Genomic DNA, 18516 nt, shown 5'->3' on the forward strand with positions numbered 1-18516 from the left:
CCCCGTGGCCGCTGGGGGAAGCCGGTAACGCGGGGCAGGCCCGAGGGCGGCTCAGGCGGGGACCGGCCGCTGCCGAAACCCCGTCCCGCTGCTGCCGCAGCCCCGCCGCCAAGCGGGCAGGTAGCGGCGGGGGCGGAACCCCGGGGGCGGGCGGCACCGCCCCCTGGCCCGGGCAGGTGCGGGGCAGCCCGGTGCGGCGGGCGGAGGCGCAGCCCGGAGCTGCCACCGGGGTGAGCGGGGGGCGGCCCGGTGACCGCGGCTGTCGCACTTTTGACCCGTCCCCCTTTGTCTCGGCGGGACCGGGCGAGCCCCGCGCCGAGATCTGCCCGATCCGCCTGGTAACAGCCCGGCGCCCCCATTGGCTCACGCTAATGGCCGCTTCCTGCGGCCGCGCCGCCCCGCGCCTCCCGCCGGGGGCTCCCCGGGCCTCGGGCCAGCGCCGCTCCCCGCCGCCGGCACCGCCCGCCCGCCGGGGAGCCCCGCGCCCCGCTGGGGAGCTTTTATGAATGAAACGCCGGCCTCGTGCTGAAAGGGGGGAGGGGAAAAACCCCCTCACCGAGCCCACCCCAACCGGGAGGGCGACGATGCTGGAGGCCTGGGCGCTGTGCGGGGCTGGGAGAGGGAATCCATGCTCCTGGGCAGGGCCCGGAGACTCGGGCGAAGCGGCTAGGAATAAACGTTTGGAGGCAAAGAGCTGGCACGATCCAGGGGAGTGAGACCGGCTCTCCCGAGGGCTTTCCCTGCACCCCGAAACCAGCTGCTCCCTAGAAAGGTGTCGGGTGCAGAGAAGTCAATGAAATGGGATCCCCCAGCTGTGCATCGCAGGCAGGCCGAACTCCAGTCTGGGAGTGCAGGGTCATTGCGTGTTTCTTCATTAAAAATTAAAACTACCCCGGCCGACTGAAGTTGGGAAAACAGAAGTGCGTGTCCTGTGTACGAAGCACAATAGATGGGCGGAGGGACGCAGGCAGGGGACAGCTTCCTCGCGGAGAAACCGTCCAGATTTGCCCCGTGGGCTGGGACGCGTAAGGGGAACTGAGATCCCTGGGGCCTCTGACATCCTCCCAATGGAGGAAGACAAAGTGGAGACAAATGATCAAACAAACTGGTAAACTAGGAAAGATGGGCAGATATTTCATGCAAAGAGATTACGTAAACGCGCGACTGTGCAACAATGTGCCCTGTGATCTTTGGCACTGCTTTCCCTGCAGGTCATGCAGGAGAGATGCTATGTGACACCACAGTGTGTCCACCACGCCGTGTCCACCACTCCATGTCCTCCACAGCCAGAAGACAATTCTGCCACCCTGATGCCGGCTGGCGACGCTGCTGCGAGAGCCGTACCACTGGTAGGTATTCCTGTTGTCGGTGCTGCGCCCAGGTGATGCTAAAGCACCGAGGCTGAGGTTAATCCGAGTGCTCAGGTTTTGAGGGGCGGGCAGACAGAAGGCAGCGGGAACCCCAGTTTATGGCCTTCCTACTTCTCCCCACTCCGCTTCGGTGCAGGACGAGCCGTTTCTGCCATGCAATGGTGCACTGGCTTCACCTCCGGTATTCTCCATCGGGCCCCAAGCTGCCCTATCAGCCCCTCGAAAAGTGCGGAGTTCAAAAAAGAATCTGTTTTATTAGAAACAAAGCAAAGCAAAGTGTTTTCAGGTACAGGCAGTTCAGCCGGAGAACGGGAGTTATTTATGGTGGGGCCCCGCCGTCGTGCGTCACGCGTGGACAGGCTGTCCTGGCGGCGCGGCGTGTCGGATGAGGCCCCGGCAGGCTCCGGCGGCTGCTGGCACCTCCCTCCCTCCCCCCCCCGCCCCGCTCCGATTCATCTCCCTTTAGGTGCTAGAGGAAGCTCTGGCCACCATTTTGCTGCTCTGCTGGGATATTTTTTCTGGGTGGCTGTGAGTGGTGGGGGTGGAGTGCCGAGCGCGGCCTGCCCGTGCGCTGCTGCCGACTGCGGCTCCAATTAGCTGTGGCCCTGTCCCCTGCCACCTCTGCACCCCTTTTGGAGGGTAAAGCCTTTAGAGTGAAAGGCAAGCCATTTAAAAAAAAAAAAAAAAGGGAAGAGAAGAAAAAGCACCATTTTGGCAGAGAGGAGGAGACCCCAATTTCTTTAAAATTCTGGCGTGCAGCAAAACCATCTAGGCTGGGGAAAAACAGGACTGAGGAAACGGGGGAAAGCTTTTTCCCTTGGGATAAACTCCAAAGACTGGGAGTTCAGGCTGGGAGAGCGCCTTTTTAAACGACGGGTATCGCAGGTACGTGTCGGTGACGGCAATAATAATGATAATAATAAATAATTGATAACGAACAGCGAGGCGCTGGTGCTGCCCTGCTCCCCGTCCCTGGCGCCCCCGGTAAAATAATACCAACCGAGCCTCCTCGTATTTATATCCCTGTGTGTCTGTGTGTGGCCTAGCCCCATTCATCATTTGGCTCCCACTGCAGAACTCGCTCCATTTTTAAAATTATGCATGATACACTGAAGAGACAATTTGGGTTTCCCCCACCTCTCCCTTGCCCTTGAAGAAAGCAAGCCCTTGTCTCATTTGCATTTGCATTAAAACCCTGCTCTCTATAAGCTAAGCAAAGGGGAAGGACTTGAAGCCTATGGGATGGCTTTAGGGCTCTGCCCCTTGCTTTTGGCTCTCTCTCTCTCTCTTTCTCATTCTCTCTCGTGCTTTGATCTCTGCTTAACAACAGTAACGTCACAGGGGACTATACAGGAGAGTTTTGTTGGAAGTTAGAAAGTTTTGCAGCCTCCAGAGGGCTGTAGCGGCAGTAGCAGAAGCAGCATCCAAGGGACTCCTGGAAGGGGAAGAGAGAGAGCGAGCGAGCGACTGACTCAGTCTTGCTGCAGAAAACTGACTCGAGTCGACGGAGGCAGACATGGAACATCAGCTGTTGTGCTGCGAGGTGGAGACCATCCGACGAGCCTACCTAGATGCCAACCTCCTCAATGACAGGGTGCTGCAGACAATGCTGAAGGCGGAGGAGACCTGCTCGCCCTCCGTCTCCTACTTCAAATGCGTGCAGAAAGAAATCTTGCCATATATGAGGAAAATAGTTGCCACTTGGATGTTGGAGGTTTGTATCTTTCGGGGGATTTTCTTTGCAAGCTTCGGCACCGAAATGAATTAAGGCGGAGAGCTGCTCCCCCATCTCCTCCTGCCGCTCCCGGCCCCCCCTCCCCCCCCGAAATAAGTTACCCGGCGCGGCACACGTTGCTCTGGCTTCGGAGACGCCCGCGTGTAACGAGGGGATGCGGGCCGGGGCTACGATCGCTGCCGCCGTTATTGCCGCCTCGTTATCCCCGCTGCAGCAGTCGGGTCCCGCCGCGGAGGGGCGGCGGACGCTTCCCCCCTGCCCCCCCCCCCGCACACCGCGTCGGGGGTCGGGGGGTGCCCCGGCAATTTTCCGGCCGTCGGGGCAAGGCGGTACCGGCGGAGGGGAACGCGGGAGAAGAGCCCGCTCGGTGGTACCCCCTTCCGCCGCCCCGCCGGGGAGCGGCCCCGGCCGCTGAGACCCGGCCGCGCGGTGCGGGGCCGCCGGGAAACCCTGCCAGTTATTTTTTTCTGGGGATTTTATTTTAAATTAATATCCTTGTACACGTATGCAAGTGGCTGCCCGTGCCAGTATTACGCGCCATCTTTGTTCTTTTATTTGCAAAGCTAAAGTGTTTATTAATCGGGAGAAAAATTAAGAAAAGTCCCGGGGAGCAAGCCAAGGGTGTGTGTTGCGGGGGGGAGCGGGGGAAGGAGGCCGGGGGAAGAAGGTCGGGGGCCGGGGGACCCCGCTGGGGCTGCGGGCAGGGGGACCGGCCGGAGGGGCTCGGCATTTCTTGGGGGAGTTGCAGGGTGAAAGTTTCTTTGTTCAGCGCGAAGAGAGGCTGGAGCTGTGGTCACCCCTCAAAGGCATGCTTGTGCTGCGGCGGCGATCGGCAAGGTCGCCTGGGAGAAGCGAGTTGGAAAGGGCCTCGTCCCCTGGGGGAACACGTCTAGGGGGGCTCCCAGCGGGAGCCCCAGGAGCTGGGCTACATTTTCATGCCTTTTCGGAAGCCCTGGGCCCCCGCGATCTATTTTTAATTAATTTTTGAAAGCGCAGCGCCCTGCCTTGCTCTGGGAAATGTCGCGCCCGGTTGTGCTGCAGGGCGAGAGAGGGAGGCGGTGAATTTCACTTCGGGGGGCCTCCCCGGAGCCCCCCAGCAGGACCATCGGTACGGGGCTCGGTAAAGGACCCCCGCCGCTTCATTTTCAACCTTTTTTGAGAGCTCGAATAATTTTTTAAATATTTTTAAATATTTTTTGAAAAGATGACGTCTGGGGAAATGAGGCTGGACGCCACCTTTGTGTCTCGACCAGAGAGGGGAATCGGCAGCACAACGGCAAATTAGATGAAAAAATAAAAAGCGAAATAAATAAATCCGGGGGCAAGCCCGGCTCTGAACCCCATTCCCAAAGACGGGGGCTCGCATTTTCCTCCGCTTTCCCTTTTCTTGCCTTTTTAATAAAAATTTGTTCTAGGGGTTGGAAAGATGGGGGCAGACCTCCTCTTCGATCCTCCCCCCCCCCCCCCTTCCTTTTTTCACCATGAATCGCCTGCGGATTTCTAACGCCACATTTCTCCCCACTTTATCACTCGTGACTTTCTCTTTCATTTTCTTTGATGCCTCTGTTTTCCCCATATTTATCCGTTTCCCCCAACTGCGTTTCACCCCCCCCCCGGTCTCCTTCAACCTTGCCCTGCAAAGCCTTGGGGGTGGTGGGGGGAGGAAAGAAGGCGGCGGGACAAGCCTAACTTTCCCCTCTAAACTGTTCTTCAACGATGTCTTTCCTTCTTCCAGGTTTGCGAGGAGCAGAAGTGCGAAGAGGAAGTTTTCCCCTTGGCTATGAATTATTTGGACAGATTTTTGTCGTTCGAACCCCTCAAGAAAAGCCGATTGCAATTGCTCGGAGCTACCTGCATGTTTGTGGCCTCAAAAATGAAGGAAACTATTCCTCTGACCGCAGAAAAACTGTGCATTTATACAGATAACTCCATTAGACCCGACGAATTACTGGTAATTTCACGTTTAATCACCTCAGGAAAAAAAACCAAACAAACAACAAAACCAACTAAACAAAAACCCAACAAACAAACCCCAAACCAAAAACATCGATTAGGAAGCCCCCGACACCGGGGCGGGCGGGGATGGGGGCTGCCTCCCCGCCGGCGGGGGTGCCGGCGGCGGGCGGGAGCCACTCCCCCGGCCGCAGGAGCTGTGGCCCCGGCGGCGGCCCGGGAGGGGAGCGGGGGCGCTGAGCGGGGCCGGGGCCGGGGCCGGGGCCGTGCGGGGCGGCCGCCCCCCCCGCTCCCCCGGCCGCGGCCCGCGGGCTGCCCCGGCTGGACCCGCAGCCGCCGCGCGGTTGGGCGCGGCGCGGGCGCCCCCTGGCGGCCCCGCAGGGGGCTGCGGCGGGCGCTTCCCGGCGGCGGGCGGCCCGGCGCCCTCCCGGCCCCGGCCCGCGCCCCCCGCCAGAGCCGGGGCTCCGCCGCGGGAGGACTCTTCCCTCTCTCCGCACACACGCCCTCGCCAGCCGGGGCCGCGGGCTCGGCTGAATGCTGACGAGCCCAGCTGCGGATACTGCCTGTCCGACCGTGTGCGAGCAGCACTAACCACATTTTCCCTCTTCTTCCTCTTATCTCCTTCCCCCTTCCCTCCCTCTTCTCTTTGCAGCAAATGGAGCTGCTTCTGGTGAATAAGCTGAAATGGAATCTGGCTGCAATGACCCCCCACGATTTCATTGAACATTTCCTTACTAAAATGCCTCTGGCAGAGGACACCAAGCAGATCATCCGTAAACATGCTCAGACTTTTGTGGCTCTGTGCGCTACAGGTATGAGCCCTGCACGTTACGCAAAGCGTGTTGCTCCCCTACACACGCCTACCCCCTGGCTTGTAAAGCTTCCCGTAGCTGTGGTCTAAAGCGAGCTCACAGAGCTGTGGGGAGGTAGTTTAAGCCCCGATTATTGCCCCTTGTTGTTTGCAGAAGGTGGACTGCTTTGCAGAGGTAAGTTTTTTCAGAAGATTCTTTGCTTCTCAGTCGAGCACATGGTGTCATCAGGGAGGGAGGAGTACCCCCCTTCTTGTAGTTTAGCCGTGGAGTCGCAGCTCAGCGTGGCACGATTTCTTCACCTCTGTACACCGGGTTTTATGTGGGGGCTGCAAAAGGCTTACTGCTCGTATGGGGAATCCCTCCCCGCGTGGATTCATTCTCAAGGCAGTTTTTTTTATAGGCGGAGGGAGATTTTTTGCTTGTGAATAGCTCTGCGTGGGGGTTTTAAAACTTCCTTCTTCAAGTTGCCTCTTCCCCCCCCTCCTCGGTGGCTGGTGGATTGGAGGAGGGCCACGCGGCACAGAGGCTTTCCTGGCACAGGACCGAGCCGCTGCCATCTGCACCCTTCCAACCACGTGCTGTGCTGAAGCCATGTGCGGGGCCGGCCTCCAAAGACGCCGACTGTTGGCTAGGCCAGGTTTGCAGAGGCCTGATCTTTGGTTTCAAGGGCACCGTGCGTGCGCGCGCCGGGGTTCTTTGAAGTTCCATGTTTGCATGTGGACTGCGTGTGTATGCGTTTGTACATGTACCGGCTTTACCCAATGAACTCTAGCAAAGTGGGAAGGAAGAAAAGTTTTTAGAAGAGTCTTTTCTGTTCTTCAGATCTCGCTGTTCCCACAGGACAGAGTGGAAGAGCAGGGACAAAAGAAGTTCTAGAGGGAAGACACTCTGTTTAAAGAAAACGCGTTCAGCGTGTTTTCTTTTAGTGTGGCGAGACCAATCCAGGAATGGCAAAAGACTAAGGAAGAAAAAGCAGCCAAAGCAAATGTTCTTTTGCGGTAGCACATAAAGAGGAATGCCAGACGCTCTGTTGACACTGATAAAAACTTAGTGTAAAGGAGATACAGTGCTTTAGTAAATGTTAATATTCAGTAGCACTTGTGCTAAAAAAAGAGATCAAGCCTGCATTTGGACTTGAGAAGAGGTATCCACACTTGAAAACCTCGGTGGGACGTGTGTCGTCAATGGCACAAATTAATGCTGTGTAGTTTATTTTCCAGAGGTGCATTTGGTATAAAAAGATTGAAGAAAGATTGCAGGCACTTGGAAGAAAAAAAAAATATTTCACAGAATCAGCCCTACTGCAAGGCCTAAAGATAGAACGACCCAGTCGTAAAAGAGAAATTTGTAAACACTGGCATTGCTCTTCATCTTGGGCCTAACATCAGCATAATAGGCAGTTCCTAAGTTAGACTGCCCGGAATAATGCTCGGTGTTCGGAGCGCTACAACCTTCAAACAGCCTTCAGACTACCTGCAGCAAGATTTTGGGAAAATCAGACGTAACTCTCCGTGCCAGATTCTACCAGATAAGGCTGCTGCGACTCTGAATGCGTGGTTTTCTAAGATTGAAGCTTCCTTGGCTGTTAGCTAAAAAGAACAGCTACCCGGCCTCCCCTTCGGATATGGGGATGTTTAACCTAGGTTGTTGTGTTGGCAATGACAGGGATGAAAACAAGGGTAGTTCAAAGGTTGGGGACTTGCTAAGAGTCCAGTACTTTGATCTACTGTCGGTGTTGTTATGTTTCTTTTAGGAAGCACATCCAGAGCCTTTATTTAACACTGCTACACACCACAGCTGGAGAATGGATCAGTAAATGAGAACCATGTTCTGGGAGTTTTACTTAGCGTTTAAAAAAAACAGTGCTGAGTTCACCAGAATTGGGGCCCTCTTCAGCTCCCTACTGAAGATGGGAATATTGCCTGGGAAAAGAGCGCTCAGGAAGGCTGCCACTAGGCTCTGTATTTTTATTGTTATTTTTGGATGTTACGATTTTCTCTACCTCTCGCTTTCCTCAAGACGTCTTTGTTGGCTAGTGAAGATCACATGCGGCTTAAGTAGCATCTGGACTTTGCTTTGCTGTTGCTGGGTTGTGTTGTATTTCCCCTTGCCAAAATGAACCTAGATGGACTGCAAAGGCATTGTGCTGCCTGGATGCTGTGGGGCCCAATCCAAAGTTCACTGGAAACACGGACACTCGCTTAAGTGGCCTCAGGGGCAAGTGCAGTATATCCTTTGCTTGAAGGATGGCCTGTGTCCTCTACTGTAAAGGAGGGTCTCCTAAGAAGAGGTGGCAAAATAATGCTTGCTTAGAAAATAAAATCTCCGCCAGCAAGCTTAACGAGGTGAAGGCTGTAGAAGTGTTTGTAGATGAGCGTGTATGTGTTTGCTCCAGAAAGAGAAGGTTACGCTGCAAGGTGAAGTTGAGGGGAATTCCTTCTATGTTCCCTCTTCAGTTGTCTGGCTAGTAGAAGTGGATTTGTTTGATTTGGTTTAGTTTTGAAAAATCCATTTTCACCAAAGGATGTCTTTGTGCTGTGGTAGGTTTGGGAGAAAAAGCAAAAAAAAAAAAAAAAATTACCAGGGGTTGTTTGAAGTTAACACATAATTGAGCTTAATGAATGGGGCTTTGGCATGGCCGAGCAAGGCAGGGAGAGCTCAAAAGGAAGCAGGCCTCTTTTGGCCCAAGTTAAGACCAGTGTTGAGGGAGAACTGCAGCTCTATACAAGCATAACAATGAACAGCAACAAATATTGGAGCTTCAGCATTGCATTATGTTCCTCTGGTTATCAAAACATACCAGGCTCCTTTTATATTATTATTATTGCTATTATTATTGTTGTTGCTTTCCTCCTCTCGGATGGAGAAAGAAAGATCCCCCTTTGAAACAAGCGTGTTACAATTCTCCTATTCTCCAGCCTTTATAAAATTGGAAGTCTCAAGGTATGTGACCAGTTGGAACCTGTTGCATCTTGCAGCAAGTGATTTATGTTCGCAGTTTTGATTTGCCTCAATGAAAAGATTTTCATTCATAGCCCCCAGCTCTCCAGACGGATGGAATTGCTGCTCCATTTAAAAAGGAAAAGGGGTGACTCGCCTTGTTAGGAATTTTTTTTAAAGCGCTGCAGCGCCTATATGCCTGCTTTGTCCTCCCTTCAGGGTGGCTGGCATTCTTCTCTCTCCTCCCCCTCCTCTCTCTCTCTCTCTCTCTCTTTTTAACAACGCTGAAGTTGTTTATTCTTTTTGGATGAAGTCTCAGATAGGCTACTGGGGATGTGTGCTTCAATTGATGGGGCCCCCTACCCCATTGTGGCTGTGTCAGGTCTAATTCATCTCACCGAAGCCCCCTTGTTCCTGAGCGCTCAATAGCGCAAGATGAGGCGATGGAGGCTGACAATGATGCCACACTCTTCACTTGGGGGCATCCAATTACAGGCGAGAGGGGCCCCCTGATTAATATGCTGAAATTAGTGGCCTCTGCCACAAATAATTCCTTGTTGAGTTGCAACAAAAAGGCAGTCCATGCTGCTTGTCTGGAGTGGTTATAGGGACAGACACAAACTGGTCATTTAAACTTCATTATCACTTTTCCACCTTGGAAAGAATGAGGGTGTGACTATGAATTCATGTTCTTGTTTACTGCTCCATTTAAAAGAAGAACGCAAATATTAATCCCAAACGTGATCCTGTCAGGACCGACTCATTAAACTGACACGTTTTGGTCACGTTCTGTTTGTGGAGCTCAGCAAACAGTGGCGCGAACACGCTGCCACCATGCATACCCCTCTGAGCAACCCAATTTTGGTGGAATTCATGCTTTCCTACTGAAATCCCTCATTTCTGAAGTCTACCTGCAACTAACTGTGTATCGATATTTCAGTTAGGGGACTGACCTTGGAATGTATATAGTGTCCGTAAGCAGTCTAGACTATTTTGATTTTTGGGAATGACAGAAGCTTGCTAGAAGGAGGGTGTATTCATATCTGCCCGGAAATAGGCTGATTAGGAAAAGGGCATAAACTAAATTTATTTTAAGCATGCTCGCATAAATGAGATGACTTTTGATCAAGCTGGCCTTTTTGTTGGCAGTGCGTCACAAAAGTTTGGCCACAATTCATCGTATCAGTTTTAATTTTGAAGGTTCATAGAACGCTGGGCGAAATGCCCTTTTGAGGGTGGGTATTGGTCTGGGCTACAATGGAGTGTCAGAGGTATATGAATAGATTCAGAGCGAGGGAGTCCCAAAGTCTTTAGTTTCACTGGTAAAACATTTACACAAAAGTTATTTTATCATAATAAAGGAGATGCATGATTTAATACTTAAACTGTTCCACTGAGCCCTCTACGCTCTCCGTTCCTTTGATTTCATTCAAGGGTTTGACAGATGGTTTATATTTTTTCAACTGAGAGGAAGCTGCATTCTGATAAAAGCTGAAGGAATGTATCTCAGGTTCTTATGTATAATGTGGCATTTCCCTTTCTTCCTCACAAAACTAGACGTTTGCTTGTGCCACTTGCTTCCTTTGTTTCTCATTCTCCAAGGTGTACACTGCCACGGATCAAACGCATTCCTGTTCAGCAGAAAGAGTCTTAGCATTAAAACGTGGATTATTCTTATTAAAAAAACCTCAGCAAAACAAAACAAAACCCAAACCAAAACCACACTAAATGGCAGAGATAGCCCCTTAAGGAATCATGGGAGTGGCTTTGTGGAGAGACCTACAGCAATGCAGTCTGGAAGGGGGCCCAGCCTCTTGTCAGCATGGTGTCACATCAGAATGTAACTGATTGTCCGCCAATTCTTGGGACCCCCGTCACTTAGTTATGCCACATTTACATTAAATCCCTGTTGCCAGGATGGATGGCAGCCACTGACGAGAGACTAGGTTGAGACAAAGCATTTTTAAGATGAAACCTTAATTTAAATATGGATTATCTGCCTCCTGACAGGGTTAAGCAGTCTTTCTCTTTCTTTCTTTTTGTTGATGTTGCTGTTCATTAAAGCTATATTCCTTTGAGTGTCAGTGCAAAGGTTTCTGCTTTAAAGGGCCCGAGGACCCTTTTCTTAGAGCGCACCTAGGATCTGATCATGCGAAACACTTAAGAATGTGAACAGGTTTTCTCAGATGTATAGTGCCATTGACCCCAGTGGCATTATTCATATGAGCAAAGTATTTTAACGTTTGAAGAATGGGGGCCCTGCTTATGATAAAAATACCTCGAAGTGATGAATGGCTTCCCAGGCTTCATGCTAGGAAGGGCTACTCACTGAAGTACAGTTGCTCATGTGGATAAGTGTTTACAGGTTTGGACCTGTAACAGTTTAGAGCAGGAGGCACCTTTCTGCTCACAATTTTCCCTACCTTTTTGGATGCAATAGTTGGCAGCTGAAGCCACGCTGGTGGAAGAGTGTATGTGTATGGACAGGCTTCTGCTAAAGCAGTCATTTCAGTCTTTTTTTTTTTTTTCTCTCTCTTCTTTCTTCATACAGATATTAAATTTATTTCAAACCCACCTTCCATGATCGCAGCTGGCAGTGTGGTAGCAGCTGTGCAAGGCCTGCATCTGGGGAACACTAACACTTTCCTCTCCTATCAATGCCTCACACATTTCCTATCACAAGTTATCAAATGTGATCCGGTAAGTGACTCTTTCTCTCGGTTGATCTCCTGCCTTAGAGTTTTAAGAATGGATGCCTGCTTACTGCATAGTAGCTAATCTGACAGTAAATCTTGATAAAATGCAAACCTCAGAGTGGGGGTTTTGAACGTGTTCTCTTGTGTCCGTCCAAGTTATTCAGCTGTCGTTATATCCATTAATAATCGGTGATTATGCTGGTGCAGTTCACTGATAGGAATCCCACATCCAGCTCGAATGTTTGTAAGAGAGGTGTATCTGACAAAGCAAAGGAAACCCTGCATTGATTTAGGACATTGCAGAGGCTGTGTTGTAGGTAATTAAACCAGGAGTCTATGTGAAACAAAACTTCTGAAAATAAGACAAGGAAATAGTAACTGAGACCTCGTGGTATCTCTGACCTTATCTTTGACCATTCTTGAGGTCTTTTATTGTGCCAAGTGGTGTGAAAAAGCCCTTCTTAAAAGAGTTCTAATGATCTAATTTGGTTTATTACGTGCGAGACCTGCACAGTAGCCGGTATTGAATTCCTTTTTGGAACAAATGCTTGTCCCACGACTTTCTGACAAGGTAGACTGTCCTCACAGGACTCTCACTTTGCCCTGCAGCTTCCAGGAGATGCACATCAGTAACTAGTGAGCAATAAACCTTTCATGAGTGAATGGGCCAGGAAGGGAGCCTACAAGGAAGACCTAAAGTCAATGATCCATGTCATAATGGTGTGTGAAGTTGGGGCAGAGTTGAGCTTTGTTTTGTAACAATGTGGAAGACCAATAAATAGATGCTTTAAAAAGGTTCTTGTGAGGTCTCCAAGTGCTGGACAATGAGTCAAATAAAGACAAGACTGTGGTTAGTGGCAGAATCTTTGAGATGCGGTTAAATTATTTTACATGTTGATAATTTAAATACATGGAGAACTGTACTAGTCCAGACACTGCAAAACTAGGTTTGTATAATTGGACTTTGTTGACAGGATTAAGTGATTTCTGGAAAGGTGAATGCATCATAATTAATAATTCACAAAAGAATATTTTACTTTTGATAGACTATGTGAAACAATTGCTGACAAATATAATCTCTCAGCTTATTATTTTGATCACCTTAACAATGCCTCAGTATTGAGCAGGTTACTTTTGCCATTTATATTACTGCAGCTAAAGTAATATGGATCCAATGCTGAAATGTTAAATACTACAAGAACCTCAAATGCTGAAATAAAACACTGCTCAGTTTGGTATGTACATGTAATGCTTTTAGTCAGTTTGTGAACAACATAGATATTTCAGTGTATGGTTGGGCACTATCCGGTGCGAGATATTTACTGAGGAAAAATACTAGGCTTGCTATCTGTACTGACAGTGTTTGATTCAAACAAAACCATTATTTAATCATTCCTGATACAAAGCATTGAAGTAGATTCTCTCACATCTTGGAGAACAACAGCATGTCCTTACGTGACTTGACTTAGTTGATGACAGAGCTCTTTTAAAAGAAAAGAAAGTAGTTTTAGCAAGAAGGAGGATCGTTGCTTACTTTTTTATAGTCCAGAGCCATTGAAAGGCCACAATCTGTATGACCTGAACTTAAAAGTTAAGAGCTTTAAAAGGAGGTAACTCCCCTCCAGCTTTCATTGCTAAATATATTCAAGTGTTAGAGCAGATTGAGTTAGAAGTAAGGTTTTTGTATAGGTTGCTACAGAAAATAAGCATCATAAAGTTATACCTATGCGTATATGTACTGTTCTGTTTGTAATGGAATAGGGGAACAGCATTTTTCACTACTGTTGCTTTGAGTAGAGAAAATTGCTTGGTTTCGTACATAGCATGATTCCCCTGCATAGAGAATTTCCCGTAAGACGTGCCTATGTAGTAATCCATGGTATCAAATGCTGTTCCTAGTATCTTGTTTCACTAGCGTGTATATGAAGTTTGTTACTCCACAGTGACGGTTCCCCATGAATATGCTTTATATTGGATTGTCTTGAAATATTACGAGCATGCATTATAACATGGCCAGCATTCTCCCTGATTATCTATTAGCTAGAGCAGCTGGTCTGTTGGATTTCAGGTTATATAATTACACTTTTTTACCTTTAGTCTCAAAGAAAGCTGAATCTAAAGTAAAATGAATATCACCTGATTGGAATTCCTTTATGGTTCATGTTTGCGTTGGTAGGAGTCCAGTTTCCCATTTTGCCTTTGATCAGGGGTAATTAGAAGTCAGATAATCACAATTAGAAGTCTTGGGCTGTCTTCCATCATTCTATTCTTGACCTCATCATCCAAACAGATTGAATTTTACCTGACATTCATTTCCAGGCCAGAAATTTGCTAAACTAGATTAGATTGGGTTTCCATGCTGTCTGTTAGTACATTGGAATTCGTCCTGCCCCTGCTCAGAGGCACCTTCAAACATGTGCTTGTTACCCAGAACGGGTCAGGCAGTAACAAAGGATTTCCAAGCAGTTTCTTTTTTGTTGTTGTTTGTTTCCTTTAATATCTGACCCTGGAGTCTGATCATGTCTACTGTGTGTTAAAAGTATTTGACCACATCAGTTAAGCTAGCAAGTCTTTTTTTTTTTCCACTGAGGAGTTTAATTAATCCAGGAAGGGTTTATGACCTTGAACAAACTGTGGGCATTGAAAATTTGGGTAGTGAAGCAGAAAAGTTGTTGAGAGAAGTTATCAGAGTAATGCACAAGTTTTGTATTTGCTTTTCAGTGTTGAAAAGTACTGAGAAAGAATGAAAAAAGCTTTGGTGAGGCTGTTCACAGTGAATGGTATATTTTGCAGTTATTTTTGCTAGCTGTAATACATTCCTGCAGACAAACTATTGATCTAACAGTCATCTGAATAAGAAATGATTGGAACAAAAATGCCTGAAACATTTAAAAAATATTGTTCATTCAGCTGTAGCTTAAGACATAGTCTATTTATAATAAATTGTACAGATTTTGATTTAAAAAAAATAGTTACAACACGCTGTACTCTGAGAATCTCATAGGGAAAAAATACTCTGTGGTCAAAAATTACCTTTAAATTACATAGTCCTATGTAATTATTCATGACTGGACTCCAAAGGGAGAAGAATAGGTATTTATAGAAATTCTTTTGAATGATTTTAGTTTTCAGAGCTCAAACATGCTATATGCAAATAGTAGGATTAAAAAAAAAAAAAAACAAACCACCACAAACCCTCCACCAAAACCCGTGAAACAATCTCCCTTCTGCCAAAAAAAAAAAAAAGCAAGCAAGCAAGCAGAGTTGATTTTGCTCTGAAAATAAATTGACTTTCAGTTTGGAACACTGAACTTGCTACCTTGTTAAAACAGAATTATCCTCAAAAGTGCCTGAATTTGTAAAACCGAAAAAAACCTAAACCTGCATTTTTCAAGAGTGACTGAGGTACATGGTACAAGGCCATGCAAGTAGATGCCTTACACTCATGATTGATCAGTCATATCTTGAGAAGGGGTGAAAGGACTTCATAGAGATCTTATTGAGAAGGCCAGAGGAATGCAGGAGCCAAAGGCATGATGACTTTAGGATATGAGGCGTTTCTTTTTGTCATTTAAAACGCTGTGTGTCTCTGTCAAGAGGAAATATTACACTAGGGTTTAAACCAGAAAAGGTCATAGGTTATGTGTTTTCAGTGAGCTGTAACTGATGGTCTGATCTGCTTAGAGGTAGGATTAACCTCCCTCTCTCTCAGAAAGGACTTGCAGAGAATTGTTTGCTTGAGTTTCTAATCTTATTTTACCCCAAATGCCATGTGCCCTTATTGGTGGCAGAGGAGATTCTTGTGGTACTGGAATCAGTGAAAAGCTGGTAGATCACACAAGAAGCCTCTGAATGAAGGCAGAATTGAAACTGGGAAATAAAGAAAACAGCAGGCAGGTCACCCTCTCAGGAAAACAACATTCATTCTCAGTCATGCACATCCTAACACTTTTGACGGCAATTTATCATGGAAGACTGGGTTCACCGCAAGGGCTAACACATGTCATAGGTTAAATCAGAAAAGGCAATACTGAAAGGAAACTTCAAAGTCCTTAATACACAGAGTTAAATATGTTGGGGAACAGCTTACCATGTTTGTTATAAAGATATGAGTAAACAGAATGCTGGAGGAATTTTGGCAAAACGTAGCGTGATTGTCTTGCCTATTTAAGGCACCATTTGTGTCATTGCAATGGCTCCGAGGAACACAACCATAACTTGCAGAAAGTTGGACAGGTTGAGCTAACAGGCCTTCTCCAATTCTAGTGGCTGTGGGTGGATAGGTAGAATTGGATTTGTCTACTCATGGTACGGTTTAGTGCCTGGGGGAAGTTACCTTTCCCCCAGGAGACACGATGCTGCTTGGCGTTTTATCTTTTAATTCACACGAAGGTCTGCGCAAGCAGTGAGGCCCTTGCGCCTTCCTGAACACTCAGGAGGATTGCCTGCGCATTAGCTCCGAGAAAATGCTGCTGAAGCAAGGGAAGAGATCTCACCTGGACTGAGATTTCAAGGTGAATGCAGTAGCAAACTGAAAGCTTGGCAGCACTTTATAATGCATAGTTACGAAGACGCTTAGTGATCCTTCTGAAAGATCTCTCCATTTTGGGGTTATACAGTCTGGTACTTTTTTCTGCTTAGATGCCTTCTGAGTTAGAAATCAGTTAGCTAACTTGAGCTGCCCACTGCTGGACATAGCAGCAGTTGGCAGGCAACTTTGGACATGTGCATCTAAATATATATATGGCCTTTCTGTCTTAAGAACTTTATATTATTGGAACTCAGCCTGGGAAAGATCACTGATTACGACCCTCACTTCTAGTAGACTGTACTACTGAAGTGTTTCTGTGGTAGATGTAGAAATCATCACAATATCAGCAATACTTGGACCAACTCCAGCTCAGTTTCTTGTCTTTGCAACTCCACTCATTTAATTTTGATTGATGCACAGTGCTGTCCAGTCAGCCTGTTCCTGTTTTTCAAAAGGTATAAAGGACACTGAGGTAAAAGATAGTATCAATGGACTTTTACGGAACTGCTGAAGTGTTAAACAGCACAGGCAAAAGAGCAGTAGTGCAAGCTACATCATCTTACTGACTGTGTCAAGGTCCTGCCGGGGTTAGTTACTCCATGTGTCATTGCAGTGGAGTGTTCATCACGTCCAGTTGTAGACCTATGGGGTGAGACTTAACGAAAAGGCAGTCATGGTTTGTCCAGAGGACCGTGTATGGAGGTGCCCACCTAGGCCATTAAATAGAAGATGGCAAGAGTTAGTTGCTGAAGCCTGGATCCGGGCTAGCATCCTGCAGAAAATGGGGTAGCTCTTCCAATCCCTTCACTGTTCAGTGTTTCTCTTGCTCCCCCCACACTCCTTTCAGTCTGCTGCCCTCTCAAATAGCTTGATTATATTTCTTTTGCTTTTTCAAGAAATAGTATTTGGTCTGTGATCTTAACTATTTTTCTAAAGGACCCTGGGTCTTTTTCTCCTTCCATTTAATCTTCTCTAGGATTGTTTACGAGCCTGCCAAGAACAGATTGAATCCCTCCTTGAATCCAGTCTACGTCAGGCACAGCAGCACAATGTATCTTCAGAAACAAAGACTGTAGAGGACGAAGCAGACCTTTCCTGCACACCTACCGATGTGCGAGATGTGAACATTTAAGAGGACTTCTTCTAATGGGTTTGCTTGGCAAGAAAAGCAGACAAAGAAAGGGCATCTGAGAAGGAATCAGCATCAGGATCTCCCCCCCAGAAACCCTTTTCTCCAGGACATTTTTATACCAGAAGGGAAATCCAGTCTTGTTATATTTTTTCTTGCTCTTGTCTCCCTTCCATCTGTGACTTCAAACAAATAAACAAAAAATACCCCAAAAACTGTCTTAAAAAAAAGAAAAAAATAGTATTTGCATTACCCCCAGGGGTTTGTGCTACAAAAATAGAGGATTTTATACAATAATAATCAACTAGTTTTTATATTAAAGTGTTCTTGTCTGTATGTTGTAAAAATAGGCATTAACACACAAAATGTCTCCAGGGGAGGTATTAGATTTGATTTCTTACATATAAAACAAACCAACAACCATTTTTAAAGTAGAAGAGGGTTTTTTTTTTAGATAGTAAATGAAATATTCTTTTTTTTTCTTTAAAAAGCATAGCTTTAATGCAGTTCTAGGCTTTTCTGTATCTTGCTTGCTTATGCATTTAGTCACTTTATAATTCATCTGTAAATGTTTATTTTATTTCCTTAGGTTTTTTTTATCCTCTTCACCTTATAAATGGTTAACGTAACCCATAAGTTAGTGTATGTTAGTATGCAGCATTATTATATGTTAATCCTTTTTTTGTGCCTGTGGATTGCCTGTGCATAAGGCATTTGTAGGGTTCCAGCTTAACATTGTTGGGAAAGGCCAATGTACTACTCATACGATACTCTATTATAAAGAGAAACCGAAATAGTGACATAATATATTATATTTTTGTAATCTTCATATTTTTGTAGTTACCTGTGTAAAATGCTGGTCTGACCCCACAGATATTCAGCCTAATTATGGTCAGGTTCAATCCACAGTTTAGTCTTTTTTTGGTTTGTTTGTAATATTCTAAAACCATTCCATTCAAAGCACTTTCAGTCCATTAGATATAGGAAATACATTCTTTTGTGTGTGGGAATTTTTTTTTAATGGAATGGTTTGGAAATATATAAGTGCTTGTTCGCAAACTTGGAATTGCAAAGCAAGTGCATTTAACTATGGTGTTAGAGGAGAGGTGATTATTTTTTTCTGAAGGTTGTGTTCCAGTGAGAAAAATTGCATTCACAAATTGCCAGGATATCTTCCTATCCTTTTCTATAGAAAAGTTGAAGTTTAGAAATCCTTTGGTGCCAACTCATCTTTATAAATTAGGGGCCTTAAAGGTTCACATATAGGACACATAGTTTAAGGATTGTCGCTAGATGTTTTACAACTGAAGGTTTTTAAACACTAAAATATATAATTTATAGTTAAGGCTA

At 46.9% G+C, this 18516-nt stretch overlaps 1 protein-coding gene across 1 annotated transcript; it reads left to right on the plus strand.

Annotated features, from left to right (window-relative positions):
* Window positions 1-2886: 2886 nt before the first annotated feature.
* Window positions 2887-17169, plus strand: CCND1 (cyclin D1). The gene is made up of 5 exons (XM_086613425.1): window positions 2887-3084; window positions 4841-5056; window positions 5711-5870; window positions 11362-11510; window positions 17014-17169. Exons 1-5 carry the CDS (start codon window positions 2887-2889, stop codon window positions 17167-17169), a joined length of 879 nt encoding a protein of 292 aa, XP_086469551.1.
* Window positions 17170-18516: the final 1347 nt, after the last annotated feature.

The sequence above is a fragment of the Tauraco erythrolophus genome, chromosome 6 (genome assembly GCF_009769465.1).
Source record: "Tauraco erythrolophus isolate bTauEry1 chromosome 6, bTauEry1.pri, whole genome shotgun sequence".
Classification (NCBI taxonomy): Eukaryota; Metazoa; Chordata; class Aves; order Musophagiformes; family Musophagidae; genus Tauraco; species Tauraco erythrolophus.

Coding starts and splice junctions, on each gene's coding strand:
- CCND1 (XM_086613425.1), top strand. CDS start 2,887: ATGGAACATCAGCTGTTGTGCTGCGAGGTGGAGACCATCCGACGAGCC. Junction 3,085..4,840: donor TTGCCACTTGGATGTTGGAG/GTTTGTATCTTT, acceptor TCCTTCTTCCAG/GTTTGCGAGGAGCAGAAGTG. Junction 11,511..17,013: donor AAGTTATCAAATGTGATCCG/GTAAGTGACTCT, acceptor AATCTTCTCTAG/GATTGTTTACGAGCCTGCCA.